This window comes from Musca domestica, unplaced genomic scaffold (assembly GCF_030504385.1).
Source record: "Musca domestica strain aabys unplaced genomic scaffold, Musca_domestica.polishedcontigs.V.1.1 37, whole genome shotgun sequence".
Lineage (NCBI taxonomy): Eukaryota > Metazoa > Arthropoda > Insecta > Diptera > Muscidae > Musca > Musca domestica.
The window spans coordinates 3,237,156-3,254,731 of NW_026712321.1; the positions used below are offsets into that span (position 1 = coordinate 3,237,156).

Consider the following 17,576-nt stretch of genomic DNA (forward strand, 5'->3'; position numbering starts at 1 on the left):
AGTTCATCGAAGAAAGTCTCTAGATGTGTCCGACATCAGCTCTCGTTTGTAGAGTGGTTTAGCCTCCACTTGATATTCATCAGTTAAATGGAGACATCTTATTAGACCTCGGCCACTAAATTTGATTCTCTGGCATTCATATATGTTATAAGCCCGCAATTAACAGCCCTTTAATGGCCCCTTTGGCCACCAGCTCTGAAAGTAGAATCCTAGATCTTAATTTGGAAAGCCACAGAGCCTGCCACTGGCACCCGCTGCTTTTTAAAGATCATCTGGACCTTATCTTCTCAAAAAGAGAAGCTGAGATACCCGTTTGGTCCACAGATGGTATACAAAGACTATATGGACCTCAAGAAGAATATAAGGACTCCCACTTCGTAATTGGAGTTATTCGACCTCCATGTCATTAAAATTGGCTCTCGGATATCAGATATGCTATAAAGTCTACCTCCTACATCAGCTGCCCTTTGATGAGTCCTTTGACCTTCAGCTTCTGAAAATAGAATCTAGGACTTTAAGTGGACTGCATATCGAGTATAAAGACCACCCGACCTTCAGCGCTTATAAATCGACTTCCTGGGCTCCCATTAGTCGAAAAAGGTATATCCAATTTCCTCTTCATAAAATGGGATCTCCTGATATTTAGTATCCCAACCTCCGGTACAAGTTATCCCTTAAAGAGCCTCTCTTACAAGGAAATTGAATTCAACATCTGCTTGTGGACTGCGTTAATAAAGACGTCCCCAACTGGCCACCAGTTCATAGAGGAATGCCTCTGGAAGGTCTGGCATCAGCTTACCCTTGGAGAGTGGTTTGGCCTCCAGCGCCTCCAAACGGAATATTAGAAATCCACTTGATATTCATCAGTTAAATGGAGACATCCTTGCGCTTTAATACTTTTCCGAAGGATATCCCATTTAATATGGAATCTAAGAATTCCTTACCTCCTAACCCAACCAGTTTACCTATAAAGCCTATCTCCAACAGCTCTTCAAAACCGAATATTAGAATTCCAGTTAGGCTGAAGGTAATCTATAATAGCAATTTGTGATCCATCAGGTAAATGAAGACATCCCTAGCCTCCAACATATTTCCCAAGGATATGCGGCTTAAATTTCGCATATAAGGACAATTTGGAGTCCTACCTTGCCATCAGCGTAGGTTTAGAAAAAAAAAACACGTCAAAAATAATCGTAGGACAATCTGGTCTCTAGCAAGTATTTATATAAGGACTTCTTTGGCTCTAAATTTTTATAAAATCTTAAATTTCGTCTATAAGGACAATTTGAAGTGCCGTCAGCTTAGATTAGGAAAACATCGTCGAAAACAATCTAAGACATCCTGTTGGCCTGTAAATGGTCTATAGCGACAAATTGGGCTCCAGCAATTATACAAGGACTTCTTGGGCTCCCAATGATTTAGAAAGGCTTACATTTCGCCTATAAGCACAGTTGGAAGTCCCGTCATCTTCAGATTTGGAAAAACTCATCAAAAGGAATCGAAGACATCCTGTTGTCCCTCTAAATGGCATATAGAGACAATATGGCCTTAAAAGGGTACTCAAGGACTGTGCTGATCTATAAAGGGAAATATTTCGTCTATATGAAAAAGTTGACAGGACTTAGCTTAGATCTAGAAAAACTCTTCGAAAATTATTTAAGACAGGCTATTGGGACATTAATGGCCCGTAGGGACAATATGGTCTCCAGGAAGTATATGAAGACTTCTTGGGCTCCAAGTGATCTGTAAAGGCTTAAATGTCGTCTATAAGGACAGTTTGAAGTCCTGTCAGCATAGATTTAGAAAAAAAAAACTCGTCGAAAAATGTTACGATATTCTGTTGGGCCGTAGGTGGCCTATAGAGACAATCTGACCTCCAGCAAGTATACAAGGACTTCTTGGGATCCAAGTGATCTACTGACAGGACTTAGCTTAGATTTAGAAAAATAATTTATGACAGGCTGTTGGACCGTAGATGGCCCTCAGAGGCAATATTTTCTCCAGGAAGTATATGAGGACTTCTTGGGCTCCAAGTGATCTATAAATGCTAAAATTTCGTCTATATGGACAGTTTTAAGTCCTGTTAGCATAGATTAGGAAATACTCGTCGAAAAAAATATAAACATTCTGTTGGGCCGCAGGTGGCCTATAGAGCCAATCTGGCCTCCAGCAATTATACAAGAAACTTTTGGGCTTCAATGTTCTATAATGGCTTAAATTTCGTCTATAAGGACAATTTGAAGTCCTGCCAGTTGAGATTTAGAAAAACTCGTCGAAAAGAATCTAAGACAGGCTATTGGTATGTATATAAACACTTCTTGGGCTCCAAATCATCTGTAAAAGCTAAAATTTCGTCTATATGGAAAATTTTAAGTACTGTCAGCATAGATTTAAAAAAACTCGTCGAAAAGAATCTAAGACATTCTGTCGGGCCGTAGGTGGCCTATAGAGACAATCTGGCCTCCAGCAAGTATACAAGGATTTCTTGGGCTCCAAGTGATCTATAATGGCTTAAATTTCATCTATAAGCACAGTTTGAAATCCTGTTAGCTGATATTTAGAAAAACTCGTCGAAAAGAATATAAGACACACTTTTAGGCTGTAAATAGCCTAGATAGATACAATTTGGGCTCTAGCAATTATACAAGGATTTCTTGGGCTCCTAATGATGTATAAAGTCCTAAATTTTGTTTAAATGGACAGTTTAGAGTTCGGACAGCTTAAATTTAGAAAAACTCGTCGAAAACAATCTAAGACAGGCTATTGGGCCATTGATGGCCCGTAGAGACAATATGGTCTCCAGGAAGTAGATGAAGACTTCTTGGGCTCCAAGTGATCTATAAAGGCTTAAATGTCGTCTATATGGACAGTTTGAAATCCTGTCAGCTGAGATTTAGAAAAACTCGTCGAAAACAATCTAAGACAGGCTATTGGGCCATTGATGGCCCGTAGAGACAATATGGTCTCCAGGAAGTAGATGAAGACTTCTTGGGCTCCAAGTGATCTATAAAGGCTTAAATGTCGTCTATATGGACAGTTTAAAGTCCTGTCAGCATAGAAACTCGTCGAAAAAAATTTAAGACATTCTGTTGGGCCGTAGGTGGTCTATAGAGCCAATCTGGCCTCCAGCAATTATACAAGGATTTCTTGGGCTCCTAATGATGTATAAAGTCCTAAATTTTGTCTATATGGAAAGTTTAGAGGCCGGACAGCTTAAATTCAGAAAAACTCGTCGAAAAGAATCTAACATATTCTGTTGGGCCGTAGGTGGCCTATAGAGACAATCTGGCCTCCAGCAAATATACATGGACCTCTTGGGCTTCAATGTTCTATACTGGCTTAAATTTCGTCTATAAGGACAGCTTGAAATCCTGTCAGCTGAGATTTAGAAAAACTCGTCGAAAAGAATCTAAGACATTATGTTGAGCCGTAGGTGGCCTATAGAGGCAATCTGGCCTTCAGCAATTATACAAGAAACTTTTGGGCTTCAATGTTCTATAATGGCTTAAATTTCGTCTATAAGGACGGTTTGAAATCCTTTGAGCTAAGATTTAGAAAAAAATCGTCGAAAAAAATCTAACACATTCTGTTGGGCCGTAGGTGGCCTATAGAGACAATCTGACCTCCAGCAAGTATAGAAGGGCTTCTTGGGCTCCTAATGATGTATAAAGTCCTAAATTTTGTCAATATGGACAGTTTAGAGCCCGGACAGCTTAAATTTAGAAAAACTCGTCGAATGGAATCTAAGACATTCTGTTGTGCCGTAAATGGCCTATAAAGACAATCTGGCCTCCAGCAAGTATACAAGGACCTCTTGGGGCTTCAATGTTCTATAATGGCTTAAATTTCATCTATAAGAACAGTTTGAAGTCCTGTCTACATAGGTTTAGAAAACTCGTCGAAAATGGCTAAGATATTCAGTTGGGCTTTAAGAGGACTTCTTGGGCTCCGAGTGATATATAAAGGTTATGAAGTTTAAATTTTGTCTGTAGGGACTGCGAAGCACCCCCCCTCCCCGCATTCCTGACCACAGCTTACTCGAAAGAATTCTCCAGTCTACATTTAAAGGATAAATGTTTCATATATTTCGGAAAAAATAATTCCATGGATTTATGCTCTTTTTATTAATTCCCAGCTCTTTCATAAGGACTCCCCCATGCGTTCTACTCCCTGAAGGCTGTATTTTAATATCTTAATGACATGTAATGATCTCATCTGTCTTCGAAATGTCCCTTTTTTAATTCTACTTTTTTGAGATTTTTTTAAAATTTTTTTCATTCCTTCGTCTCTTGCCAGGAGTCAGGTCATGTCATATATTTCGGAAAAAATAAATCCATGGATTTATGCTCTTCTCAGTGATTCCCAGCTCCTCCATAAGGACTCCCCCATGCGTGCTGCTCCCTAAAGGCTGTATTTTAATATCTTAATGACATGAAATTTCCCTTATTAAATATTATTTTGTTGAGATTTTTTTTTCTAAATTTTTTTCATTCCTTCATCTCTTGCCAGGAGTCAGGCCAAAACTTTTGTTCCGAAAAATAATTTCTTGGCAAAGTTTTTTTTTTTTTTTTTGCTACGCTTCGCTTTGTGGCAAGCGCGAGAGGCAAGAATCAGAATCAAACATCGGCATGTCAATAAGTGTCTTTGGCACATCAACAATATTGACTTAACAAATTGTGAGAGTCTTGTTGAAATTATATGTCGCAAAGTTTTCAGAGCTCAGAACCCCTCTCCGGGTGCCTTGGCCCAAGACCGCCCCTTCACTCACTTTAAAACAATTTCGCCGAAAAGATAAAGGAAAAAGTTTCACAGCTAATATTGTGTGAGACATGGCGTGTCGCGAAGCCAGCCAGCCAGCCACCGAACAGGAGAGACAAAGTTCTGAGTTATGATTTATTATTCATAATTTCGACAAGGTTGCGGAGGAGCGTGAAGAGCCAGCACCAAAAAGAAAAACGCATACTTCTTGTCACGCTTTTAATCAAGGTCGGGTCATATGTAACAAATTAGTGGCGGCAATATTCAGAGCAGAAGTCAGCGGGTGGGCATCTATCTCCCCGTGGCAAGGCCATGCCAGCCAACGGAAAACAGAAGATATTTATGGCTTAAAAAGCCAACGACTGTTACGATTTCCGCCGCACACTACCATGGTGGAATAATGAAAAACGCCATCACTCCTCCCCAAAAAAAATCTGAAAATACAAAGAAGAGCCCAACCATAGCTGGGACACAAGAGTAAAAGGTTTATTACAAAAGTTTTGCTGCGTTAGCTTTGGAAAAGTTTTTTTCCCAACCAGAGACATTTCCATGGCCTCCACCCCCCTTCCCCGATAGCCGAGCCAAAAAAAGTCAGCCAAAAGATGCGAATCGAAAAGTAAATATTCTCATGGCAAACCGAAAATTAAACTATGGCAACAAATGTATTTTATGACTTTTTGCAATGAAGTTAAAACTCAAACAAAGGAGGCAAGAACAGCAGAACGCGAGGAGGCAACGGAGATAAAAACTCCCACCAAAATGGAATTGAGTTGGCTTTTTTGCCAAGTCAATGAAAATTTACGGAGCCAAGTCACAGTCAGCCAGCCAACCAGCATTGATAAGATAGGCAACCAAAAAAAAAAGATGCCACCATGTCCCTCCCCCCTTCTCCCTCTCCCCACCTAATTTTTAGCCGTCGTAACTCCGTCATGAAGACAAACTATTATTAAAAAATATATTGAAACACATAATGTGACAGATAACATAGATATTGAACTTTTTTTTTTGTTCTCTGCCCTCCACATGAGGCAATCATCGGAGGCATGACAAAGAGAAAATAATCATAAAAAGCGAACTTTGTCTGCCAGTAGCTCGGTCTGCATCAGTCGTTCGTTCATTCATTCATGGCGCAACAACATTGTAACTTTTTCGTGTTAAAATTGTAAATTATGGCAGTTTCTGGCAAAAAAAAAAAAATCATTTTAGCCAACTTTGTAACGGCCTGAATTAGCAGGATTTGTTTGATGTCATGGGCTACCAAAAAAGGGAGGACGAGAAAAAAGGGAGGTCGGGGGTACTTATATGGGAGCTAAAGAAAATTTTGAACCAGGGAGTCTTTGGGTGGGATGACTGGCTAGAAAATCTCTGTCCAGCTACAGACTTCTCCGCCTCTGGAGGAGCTGAATGGCTGACCGGGCTATTTGCAGACTCCTCCGCCTCTAGAGGTGCTGACTGGCTGGCCGAGCCAGTTACATATAGACTCCTCCGCCTCTAGAGGAGCCACCTCTTCTAGAGGAGCTGACTGGCTGGACGGGCCAGTTACAGACTTCTCCGCCTCCAGAGAAGCTGACTGACTGGCAGGGCCGGATACAGACTCCTCTGCCTCTATAGGAGCTGACTGGCTTGCTGGACCTGTTATAGACTCCTCCGCCTCTAGAGGAGCCACCTCTACCAGAAGAGCTGGCTGACTGGCCGGATCAGTTACAGTCACCTCCTTTAGAGGAGTTGACTGGCTGGCCAGGCCAGTTACAGACTCCTCTGCCTCTAGAGGAGATGACTGGCTGGCCAGGTCAGTTATAGACTCCTCCTCTAGAGGAGCTGACTGGCTGGCCAGGCCAATTATAGACTCCTACTCTAGAGGAGCTGACTGGCTGACCAGCCCAGTTACAGACTCCTCCTCTCCTAGAGGAGCTGACTGGCTGGCCAGGCCAGTTTCAGACTCCTCCTCTAGAGGAGCTGACTGGCTAAAATTCTAAATTTCATTTTTGTGTGATAAGTTTTTAAGGGACCTGTAGGGTGGCTCTCGGATAACTTGAATAGGAATCAGGTAAGAAGTTGGAGCAGACCTTTGAAGAAGAGCTTTGAGGAGTTGAATCCAGGTATATTTGGAGACATTTTTAAGAGAGCTTTTTATGAAGCTTTGGGGTCAGTTGAGATGGGAAACCGTGGCACGACTTCCTTTTCTGGAGGTCTTCTTCTTCTCAAGATGACCTGAAGGTCTTTTTCTTTTCGATAGAAGAAGACCTGAAGGTTTTTTTCTTCTATAGAAGACCTGGAGGCCTTCCTTTTTCAAGGAAGACCTTGAGGTCTTTTTCTTCCATAGAAGACATAGAGGTCTTCTTCTTCCTTAGAAGACATAGAGGTCTTCTTCTTCCATAGAAGACATGGAGATCTTCTTCTTCCATAGAAGACATGGAGGTCTTCTTCTTCCATAGAAGACCTGGAGGTCTTATCCATCTATAGAACGGCTGAAGGTCTTCTTCTTCTTCTATAGAAGGTCTGTGGAGGTCTTCTTCTTCTGTAGAAGACCAGTAAGTCTTCTTCTTCTACAGAAGACCTGGAGGCCTTCCCTTTCCAAGGAAGACCTTGAGGTCTTTTTCTTCCATAGAAAACATAGAGGCCTTCTTCTTCCATAGAAGACATGGAGGTCTTCTTCTTCCATAGAACACATGGAGGTCCTCTTCTTCTGTAGAACCCTTGGAGGTCTTCTCCATCTATAGAACGGCTGAAGCTCTTCTTCTTCTATAGAAGGTCTGTGGAGGTCTTCTTCTTCTGTAGAAGACCTGGAGGTCTTCTTCTGTAGAAGACCTGGAGGTCTTCTTCTGCAGAAGACCTGGAGGTCTTCTTCTGCAGAAGACCTGGAGGTCTTCTTCTTCTACAGAAGACATGGAGGTATTCTCCAACTATAGTTGAGATGGGAAACCGTGGCAATAGTTCCTTTTCAGGAGGTCTTCTTCTTCTCAAGATGGGCCTTTTTTTATAGAAGACCTGGAGGTCAAAGGTCTTTTTCTTCTACAGAAGACCTGAAGGTTTTCTTCTTAGAAACCTAGTGTTCTCTTCTTTCTATGGAAGGTCTGGATGCCTTCCTTTTTTAAGGAAGACCTTGAGGTCTTTTTCTTCCATAGAAGACATGGAGGTCTTCTTCTTCCTCTGTAGAAGACCTGGAGGTCTTCTTCTTCTTCTTCTGTAGCAGACCTGGTGGTCTTCTTCTTCTTCTGTAGAAGACCTGGAGGTATTCTTCTTCTTCTGTAGAAGACGTGGATGTCTTCTTCTACAGAAGTCCTGGATGTATTCTCCATCTATAGAATGCCTGGTGGTCCTCTTCTTCTACAGAAGGTCTGTGAGAGTTTTTCTTTCATAGAAGACCTGTAGGAGGTCTTCTTCCATGGAAGACCACTAGTAGATCTTGGGGCAAAATTTATTCAGACAAGTAAAAAGAGTTCCTTATTGACATGCTGAAATAATTTCTTTGGAGAAACAAAAGCCAGTTGTTTTTAGAAAGAATAAATTGAGCCTGTTTAGGGGGTGTTGCAAGGCCAAGGATAATGAGTCTTGTAGCTGAGATGTGGCCTCCAGTCGACCTAAGCTTAAACATTGTAGAAGAACTGCAAAATGTAAGAAAACATGGAGGTTTTCTTCTTCTGTAGAAGACCTGGAGGTCTTCTTCTTCTACAGAAGACCTGGAGGTCTTCTTCTTCTACAGAAGACCTGGAGGTCTTCTTCTTCTACAGAAGGCCTGGAGGTCATCTTCTTATATAGGACGAGTAAAAAGAAGGTCCTTATTGACATGCTGAAATGATTCCTTTGGAGAAACAAATGCTAGCCTTTTTTAGAAGGAAAAAATGGAGCCTCTTTAGGGGCTGTTGCAAGGCCAAGAATAATGAGTCTTGTAGCTGAGGCGTGGCCTCCAGCCGAGCTAAGCTTAAACTTTGTAGAAGAACTGCAAAATGTAATTCTAAAGACCAAGAAGTTATCCTACATCAAATAGGGAACAGAGGATATATACATATATGTTACAGGATCACTTAGGATGCCGAAAATTCCGTCTTTAATTTTTTTCCTAATTTTTATTTCCTATATTCGCCACTTAATTTTGAATTCGTTACATGATTCATTTCCCCTAACACTTCCAAAAAAAATCTCATTGGGAGCCTTCATTCACAAAAATCTCCCATGGCCTTCTAACACTGAATATTTTCCCAGCTGCGATCATTCACCTCTCTATGTCCTATGCATGCATGTAGTTGTTATTCCTTTATTATGAGCTGTTTTTTTTAAAGCAAATAATTTTTTTATTGTGTCTGGCTGAAGTCATGTAAAAAAACGCAGGCAGGCAAAGAAAAACAAACTAATTTTAAAATTTTACACCCAAGTGAGCATTACTAAAATATGAGCATAGGACGGAAAAAAAATTACAACAACAAGCAGCAACCAGCATAAAAAAACTTTTTAAATATTAAAACTTTTATTTAAACAATTGCTTGTAGGCTATGAAAAAGCAAAAAAAAAAACAAACCCGAAGCAGAACAACCCTATTTAAAATTACTAAACCAAAAAAAAGCCTCGAAGAAAGAAAAAAAAACCGCAACGTGTAAAAAAGTTGGCTTCTAAACGTTTAATCTCCAATGCCTTCATAATTCTGTGGAAAAAACAAAACGGATTTGAAAACTTTGCTAATAAAGTGGGTTTTAATCAAGCGTTTTGGTGCCTGCCTTCCTGCTATTTCATTCATTTTGCGGTCGCTTGGCTGGTTGAATGAAACGAAATGAAATGAACATCAAACAAACCTTAACATGTTTTAGAAGAACAGGAGAGGGAGAGGGGTGAGGCCAGATATTCAAGAGGAAACGCCCTTTCCCAGGCAGCCAACAGGCATGCACTGGGTTATTTTATTTCAATTATTCATAAATGCTCTTGGGTGGCCTAATTGGGCGCCATTTAAAAAGGGTGTCAACATTTTAGAAAAAAAAATGTGAAGATATTTAAATATTTTTGCGGGAAGAGTTAATTCAGGGCAGCTGAATTGAGGTATACTTATAAACTTATATTTATTTAGTTAGTCAATTATTATATTTTTTATTAAATTATACCCTATAACACTATGTGTTGAAGGTATTATAACTTTGTTAGGGTCCTAGACCCACAATATTTCTATCTCGCCACTCTGGGTGGATCTAACTTTGTGTGTCCATTCTTCCGTCTGTCCACGTTAATTTGTAAGGCCCGATGACGAATTTTTTCATGAAGTTAATTTGTATGGCCCGATGACGAATTTTTTCATGAACTTAATGTTCGGACCAGGATTTATCATCGGTTCGTATCATCACTGTGATATTTACCTCGTCTATTGAGAAGTAAACCAAGTCACACCACACCGAAAGACTATAGACCAATTAACCTATCGAGATATTAAAACGGAGCTAAACAAAGGAAAGGAAATTCTTTTGAAGCAGCTCTTCATGAGGTCAGCTATATTGAAAAAATATACAGAGAAGAAAAAGAACACCTTGGTGTGTGTGTGTGTGTGTTTTTTTTTTTTTTGCTTTTGACATAGAGGGCGCCTTCAACTATGCGGAACTCAAATCCATAAATAATGCCTTACCCAGCATTAACAAACTGAATTGATGTAATGCTTAGCAGCAATAATACCAGCCTCGGTGAGGCATCCACAGGGAAATCAGTAACCAAAGGAACACCGCAATATGGAGTTTAAACGATTCTGTGGCTTCTCGTTCTCAATACGACTATAATGGTATCATTCTGTCCTCTTGCAAAGAATCTTTACCTCACCAAAGATTCTTTATAATTCACTTAAAAATCCTTGATTTTGAAGAAAATATTTGAAAAAGAATTCTGGCCAAAAATTGCATATTTTGTTGAAAACATTCAAAAGGTTCTACTAACCAAATATACTGGCTCTTAAATGATATTTTGAGGCACCCATATGCTCCAAATGACAGATATTTTTCATTTTTATACCCTACACCACATAGTGGTAAGGGTATTATGTCTTTGTGCAGTTGTTTGTGATAGGCAAAAGGAAACGAGATAGACCCGTAGTTCCTTTTGATGATGCATAGAATCACATTCTGAATCGATTTATGCATGTCCGTCCGTCTGTCCATGTATTTTTGTGAACAAAATGCAGGTCGCATTTATTATCCGATTGAGATGAAATTTTCCAAACAACATTTGTTTGGCTCAAGGACGAACCCTATTGAAATTGGAGATAATCGGTGAAAATTTAGATATAGCTCCCATATATATCTTCGTCCGATTTGCCTTTTATTGTGAACCAAATGTGTAATATCAGCCCGAATAGTACGGAATTTTGCACACACAACCAGACTAGGCCTGAAAATAAGTATGCCAAATGTTATCGAAATCGGTTCAGATATAGCTATTGCTCCAATATATATTGTTCATCCGATTTGTTATTTTAGTCCTCCGCAGCCGTAATATGCACTCCGTAACATCGATATTTGGGGGAAATATATCAAATAGAGCTCAGAAATATCTTTGCCAAACTTTATCGAGATCAGTTCCGATTTGGATATAGCTCCCATATATATCTTTATCCAATTTCAAATTAATGCTGCAATAAATGGGCAATACAAGTCCAAATTTAAAAGATACAAATGCTTCGGCATATTTAGTCCTTTGAACTTTAAATTATAATTATAATCATGGCGTTCTTTCCATAAAAAATTCTTTCATAAAAATATTGAATTTTGCAAGGACTTAGTAGTAAAAATATTTTTTTAAGATTGATGATCATCGATAGATAAACAAAAATCAATTTTTTTCTTCAAAGACTTATTGGGAAAAAACCCAATTTTTTTTTAGAATATATTTTAACACATTCTGACCGCAAAATGTGGATTGTTGTGGGACACCTTCTTTAAGAATACGCTTAAGTCTATCTAGAAGATATAACATAAAAATTGCAGTGTGCATGGATCCTCTAAAAATATTTTAAAAATATAGTTACCCAAAAATGGTATTCTTGAAGGTTATTTTCTTTCTCAAAAAATATTGAATTTTTTGAAGAATATTTTATGGATATTTTGTCCCAAAACCTTACATTTTTCCAGGTTTTATTTACAAATATTCTTGAAGATTTGCTGACTTTTGAAGCGACCAAAAATGTGAATAACTAAAAAAAATATTTAAAAATTTCGTGGTCATACATCAATTATTTTTAAGAGCTTCCTGTTTAAATCCATGGATTTTTGGGACTACTTTCTAACCTAAAGAGGTGGATTTGTTGAAAGATATTTTGAAGGATCGTCTTGTGAAGAGTGCCAAGTCTGTTAAAAAAAATATATATTGAACATTTTTAAGATTTCTTGGCTAAAAATTATAGAAATGAAATTTCGAAGGCTTCCTAGCAAAAATCATGGATTGGATTTTTAAATAACCTTCTGCTCAAAAGAGGTGTACCCAAAAAACATAAATATATCAGATTTCATTGATCCTCTGAAACAATTTTAAAGATTTCCTAACCAAAAAAGGGATTCTAAGGGATATTTAAGAAGACCTTCATATTTATTTTTAGAAATTTTTTTTTCCAAAAATCTTTCAATTTTTCAAGGACTTTTTCGAATATTATAAAGGATAATTAATTAAATTTGGTACTTATTTTTGAACTTTCATGGTCAAAAATCAATTATTCATAAGGAAGCCCTTAATCATGGAATTTGGAAAACTATTTGAGGATCTTTCAACTAAAAGTAGTGGATTTTAAATGATGTTCTGAAGGATCCTCTGGTGATAAGTTCTAAGAATAATTCTTCATTATTTAGGTGCCTTGACAAAATTCATAGATTCTTTAAGAACTGACTAGTGAGCATAGTGCATTACTTAGAAATATCGTAGTGGAATTTCTGAAAAAAAAATAATGCAATTTTTAAAAGGTATATTTTAAAGGATCCTCCTTTCGAATCTAATAGTCTTTCAAAGAATATTTTTTAGACTTTTACCCAAATACCCATAGATTTTTTTTAACGATTTCCTGGAAAAATCAGGCAGTGTTAGTCATAGTTGAATTTTATTTTTAAACAATATTTTTAGGATGTCTTACATAAACAATTAAAGATATTGTTTTAGAAAAAGGGTATTGCTCAGTATTTCCCGACAAAAAATCAACTCAAGAACTCTCTATTAAAAATAATTAATATTCTTCATAACAGTTCGAAGAACATGCTGACCAAAAAAAGTGCATTGGCAAGGACTTTCTGATGAATAACATTGAATTTTAAGAATCTTTGGACCGGGAATGAGGGATTGTTAAAGGATACTTATAAGATCCTTCAGGACAAAAATCATAGAGAATTTATGCATTTTTCAAAAAAATAAAAAAAAAATATAAAAGATCTTCTGATACTAAAGACATTCTAAGAAGAAGGTTTTAAATATAATCTTTTGCCCTATCACATATTATAAATTTTCCAAGGGAATCATACATTTTTCAAGGGCTTCCGGGTTGAAATCATTGATTTCGAAGGATATTCTGAGCAAAAAAAAAAAAAAAAAAAAAAAAAGACGTGACAAAAATGTTATGTCAAAGAACATTAACTTTAAGAGATAATTCTGGCAAAATCGTCGATGTTTTTTTATATTTACAACTTAGATTTTTCATTCAGAAATAGAATTGTAAAAATCATTGAACCTGAATGACATTCTGAAAAAAAAAATTGAATTTGGGCGAATTTTCTTTTTCATATTTCTTCGTCCAAAATATTGGATTTTTCAAGGGTTTTCTGCCAAACATTACTCTAACCAAAGATAGTGGATTTTTCAAGGTTGTTTTGGCAAAAAGCTGTTGATTTTCAAGAACAAATAAAGTCTATTTCAAAATTCTCTATTTTTTAAAATTAAAAATCCAACAAGAAATGGTAGACTTTAAAAAAAAAAATTAAAAGACATGACCTTTACATTCTGGTAAAATCGTAGATGTGTTTTATTGATATTTATTGATATCTTGATTGATTTCTATTTTTTCACAAAAAAATCACGTTTCAACTTTTTTTCAGCAATAATAATTATTTTTAATATTCTTTAATAATTTTATTTGAAATAATCTTTTTTTTATGATTTTTTTTTTAATATTATTAATATTATTTTTAACTTTATTTATATTTTCTAATTTATTTGTATTCATGTTTTAATTTTTCCATTATAACAATTATTGTTATTTTTTAAATAATTTTATTTAAAACTTTTATTTGCTTATTTTAATAATTTTAATTTTTTTTATTTTTTACAGTTAAATTTCTTTTACAAGGTAATTATTTAAAATTTTTTTTTTTTTTAATTTTTAAGGATTTTGAATACTTAAAAAAATGGAAATATGGATATAACGCCTCAAGTTTCCAGGGAGGGAATTCAAGTGTATGGGAGGGAATTTCCCCGGATCTTTTTGACTTGATAAAATACGACATACCTCCCATTTTTTCGGAATTTTCTTGATATACCTCCTACAGCCGAAAAACGTGGGTTTTTAAAGAAAAACGTGGTTTTTTAAGGACATTCGGCCAAAGAAACTTGGATTTTTTTAAGAATTTTTTTCAAGGAACTACAGCCAAAGAAACTTGGATTTTTAAAGATTTTTTTTAAGAACCTACAGCCGAAGGAACTTGTATTTTAATTTTTTTTTTTTTTTTTTCAAAGGAACTACAGACAGGGAATCATGGATTTTTAAAGACTTTTTTACAGAACTAAATCCAAAGAATCGTGGATTTTCAAAGGATTTTTTTTTCAAGGACCTACAGCCAAAGAAACGTGGATTTTTAAAGGATTTTTTTTTTAAGGAACTACAGCCAAAGAAACGTGGATTTTCAAAGGTTTTTTTTTCAAGAACCTACAGCCAAAGTATCGCTGATTAAAAACAAAATCTGAAGGACCTGCATCCCAAAAAACTAGATTTTTTAAAGAATATTTTTCAAGGACCTACTTGGAATTGTTTTTCAAGGACCTACAGCCAAAGAAACGTGGATTTTCAAAGGATTTTTTTTCAAGGACCTACAGCCAAAGAATAGCTGATTAAAAAAATCTGAAGGTCCCGCATCCCAAAACACTATATTTTTTAAAGAATATTTTTCAAGGACCTACAGGTCAAGAAACTTGGATTTGTTTTTCAAGGACTTCCAGCTAAAGAAACGTTGATTTTTAAAGGATTTTTCCAATGACATACACCCAAAAACAAGCTGGATCTTTAACGAATTTTTTCAAGGACCTCCAGCCAAAGAATCGTGGATATTTTTAGGATTTTTTCAAGGTCCCACTGCCACAGAACCTTGAAATTTTAAGGATTTTTTCAAGATCCCACAGAAACGTGGATTTTTAAAGGATATTTTCAAGGTCCCACAGCCGAAGAAACGTGGTTTTTTAAAGGATTTTTTCAAGGTCCCACAGTCGAAGAAACGTGGTTTTTTAAAGGATTTTTCAAGGTCACACAGCCAAAGAATCATGGATTTTTAAAGACTTTTTTACAGAACTACAGCCAAGGAATCGTGGATTTCCAAAGAATTTTTTTTCAAGGACCTACATCCAAAGAATCTTGGATTTTCAAAGAATTTTTTTTCAAGGACCTACAGCCAAAGAAACGTGGATTTTCAAAGGATTTTTTTTTTCAAGGACCTACAGCCAAAGAAACGTGGATTTTCAAAGGATTTTTTTTTTTCAAGGACCTACAGCCAAAGAAACGTGGATTTTCAAAGGATTTTTTTTCAAGGACCTACAACCAAAGAATCGCTGATTAAAAACAAATCTGAAGGACCCGCATCCCAAAACACTATATTTTATAAAGAATATTTTTCAAGGACCTACAAGTCAAGAAACTTGGAATTGTTTTTCAAGGACTTCCAGCTAAAGAAACATTGATTTTTAAAGGATTTTTCCAAGGACATACACCCAAAAGCAAGCTGGATCTTTAACGAATTTTTTCAAGGACCTCCAGCCAAAGAATCGTGGATTTTTTAGGATTTTTTCAAGGTCCCACAGCAAAAAAAAAAAAAAACGAGAATTATAAAAGGTCTTTAGAAACTTCAAACTTTAAGGCTACGATAAAAAATAATCATCCAAAATAATACTATTCGGAAATCAAGTTTCCGGGGAGGGAATTCAAGTGTATGGGAGTGAATTTCCCCCGGATCTTTTTGACTTGATAAAATACGACATACCTCCCCTTTTTCGGAATTTTCTTAATTCTCTTTTTGTGTTTGAATTTATTTTATCATAAAACACTTTTTCAAAATTTTCCATAGTTTTGTGGCATCCTGACTTTATTGCAATGCGAAGACAAAGTTTTTTTCTTCTTCCAGATATAAAAACGAATGTTACCAACTATTTCTGATTGCAAATGTATATGTGTGAGTGAGTGTGTGTGTGTGTGATGGCTGTATTGGGAAATGGGTGTGCCTCTTTTTTCCCACACATCTATCTGTTCGTGACTCGTTCTCATTTCCTTGGCTCATAAAAATGAGTCAAAAGTTAAGCGAACTTTAATTAAGAAAACTGGAACGAAAGCAGCAGCCGAGGCATCAAAATTTGTGGCAACAAACGTGTGGCATATATTGTGAAAAGTGACATATGTGTGTGAGTGAGTGTGAGAATGATTGTCTCCATGTGTAAGAATGTCTCTGTGTGTGATATGCATATGTCAACGGCTGAAGTTTATTATAAAGCCTCATCTTATGTCTGTTGTTCTACGACTTTCTTGATTTCCAAAAGGAATACAAAGGACCTCCAAAAGAAGTAGATCAAAAACGAAAAAAGACAAATTTAACATCATCAACCCGAAAAAAACCAGGCAAATATATCAACTTAAAATCCCAACCAAACACAATTTTTCTTTTGGTGGCCTCAGCCAAAGGAGGAGCTACTATTTCCTTGTTTTTCCTATTTTTTCTTGAATAAAATATTTTTTGTCATTTGTATTTTGCGCTTGACGCGAACTAAATGGAATTTTTAAATACCCCAACAAAAAACCTAAAGTCTGTTCTCCAGCCTTTGGCTGTTTTGCTGAAAAGACACTCACTCACTGAGCTTCGGCATTTAACTGTGTCTAAATGGTTGTGAAAGCTTGAAAGGATGCACTCGCTTGCCTTGCATTCACAGTCGCTCGCTCAGTCACTTTGTTCGTTAACAGAGCGAAAAGGCTCAAAAGGCTGCCATTTACAAATAACACATATTTGCCTATGGATGTTGTTGTCGTTGTTGTTGTTGTTATTGCATCCCGTGTCGCTGTTGTTGTTGTGGTAGTCTCTTTCAAGGAAATTGTGTCGTTCGAGTTTTTCATTGTATTATTTTCGACTGACTTTTTAACCTTTCACCGGGGGGTCAATGAACCCCTCGGGCAGCTACTTAAGTTAGCGTCATGAAAGGCGGGAGTTTTTTTGAAAAATTGATGGGAGATTATATGGAGGGAGAAACGGGGAATTTTTAGAGAGAAAACGTGGATTTTTTAACGGATTTTCCAAATACCTCCTGACTATCAGAAATGGCGAAAAAATAGATTTTTTAATTTTTTTTAGAAAAAAAAACATACGGCCCAAGAAACGCCGATTTTTTGAAATTTTACTCAAGGACCTACAGCACCAGCAACCTAATTTTTCTAAAGAATTTTTTCAAGGGCTTGTAACTTGGATTTTTTAAGATTTTTTTGCAAGGTCCTTCAGACCAATTAACGCGGATTCTGTTCAAGGACCTACAGCCCAAGATTTTAGACAGCCCATGAAACATCACAGAATTTGTTCGATAACCTATGATTTTTTTTTCAAGGATCTGGTCCTTTTTCAAGGACAAAAATACAAGCA

The 17,576-nt window shown here is 36.7% G+C and overlaps 1 protein-coding gene across 4 annotated transcripts in view; it reads left to right on the plus strand.

Moving 5' to 3' along the window:
• The window catches only part of LOC101891049 (hemicentin-1), a 364,516-nt gene that overhangs the window by 70,014 nt on the left and 276,926 nt on the right, over nt 1-17,576 (plus strand). For 3 of the 4 annotated variants that reach the window (XM_020035593.2, XM_020035595.2, XM_059126157.1), the window contains exon 3: nt 14,027-14,044. The exons of the other annotated variant lie outside the window; for it this stretch is intronic. In XM_020035593.2, the coding sequence (XP_019891152.1) occupies nt 14,027-14,044 (18 nt within the window). The remainder of the gene's footprint in view (nt 1-14,026; nt 14,045-17,576) is intronic. 4 annotated transcript variants of the gene reach the window in all.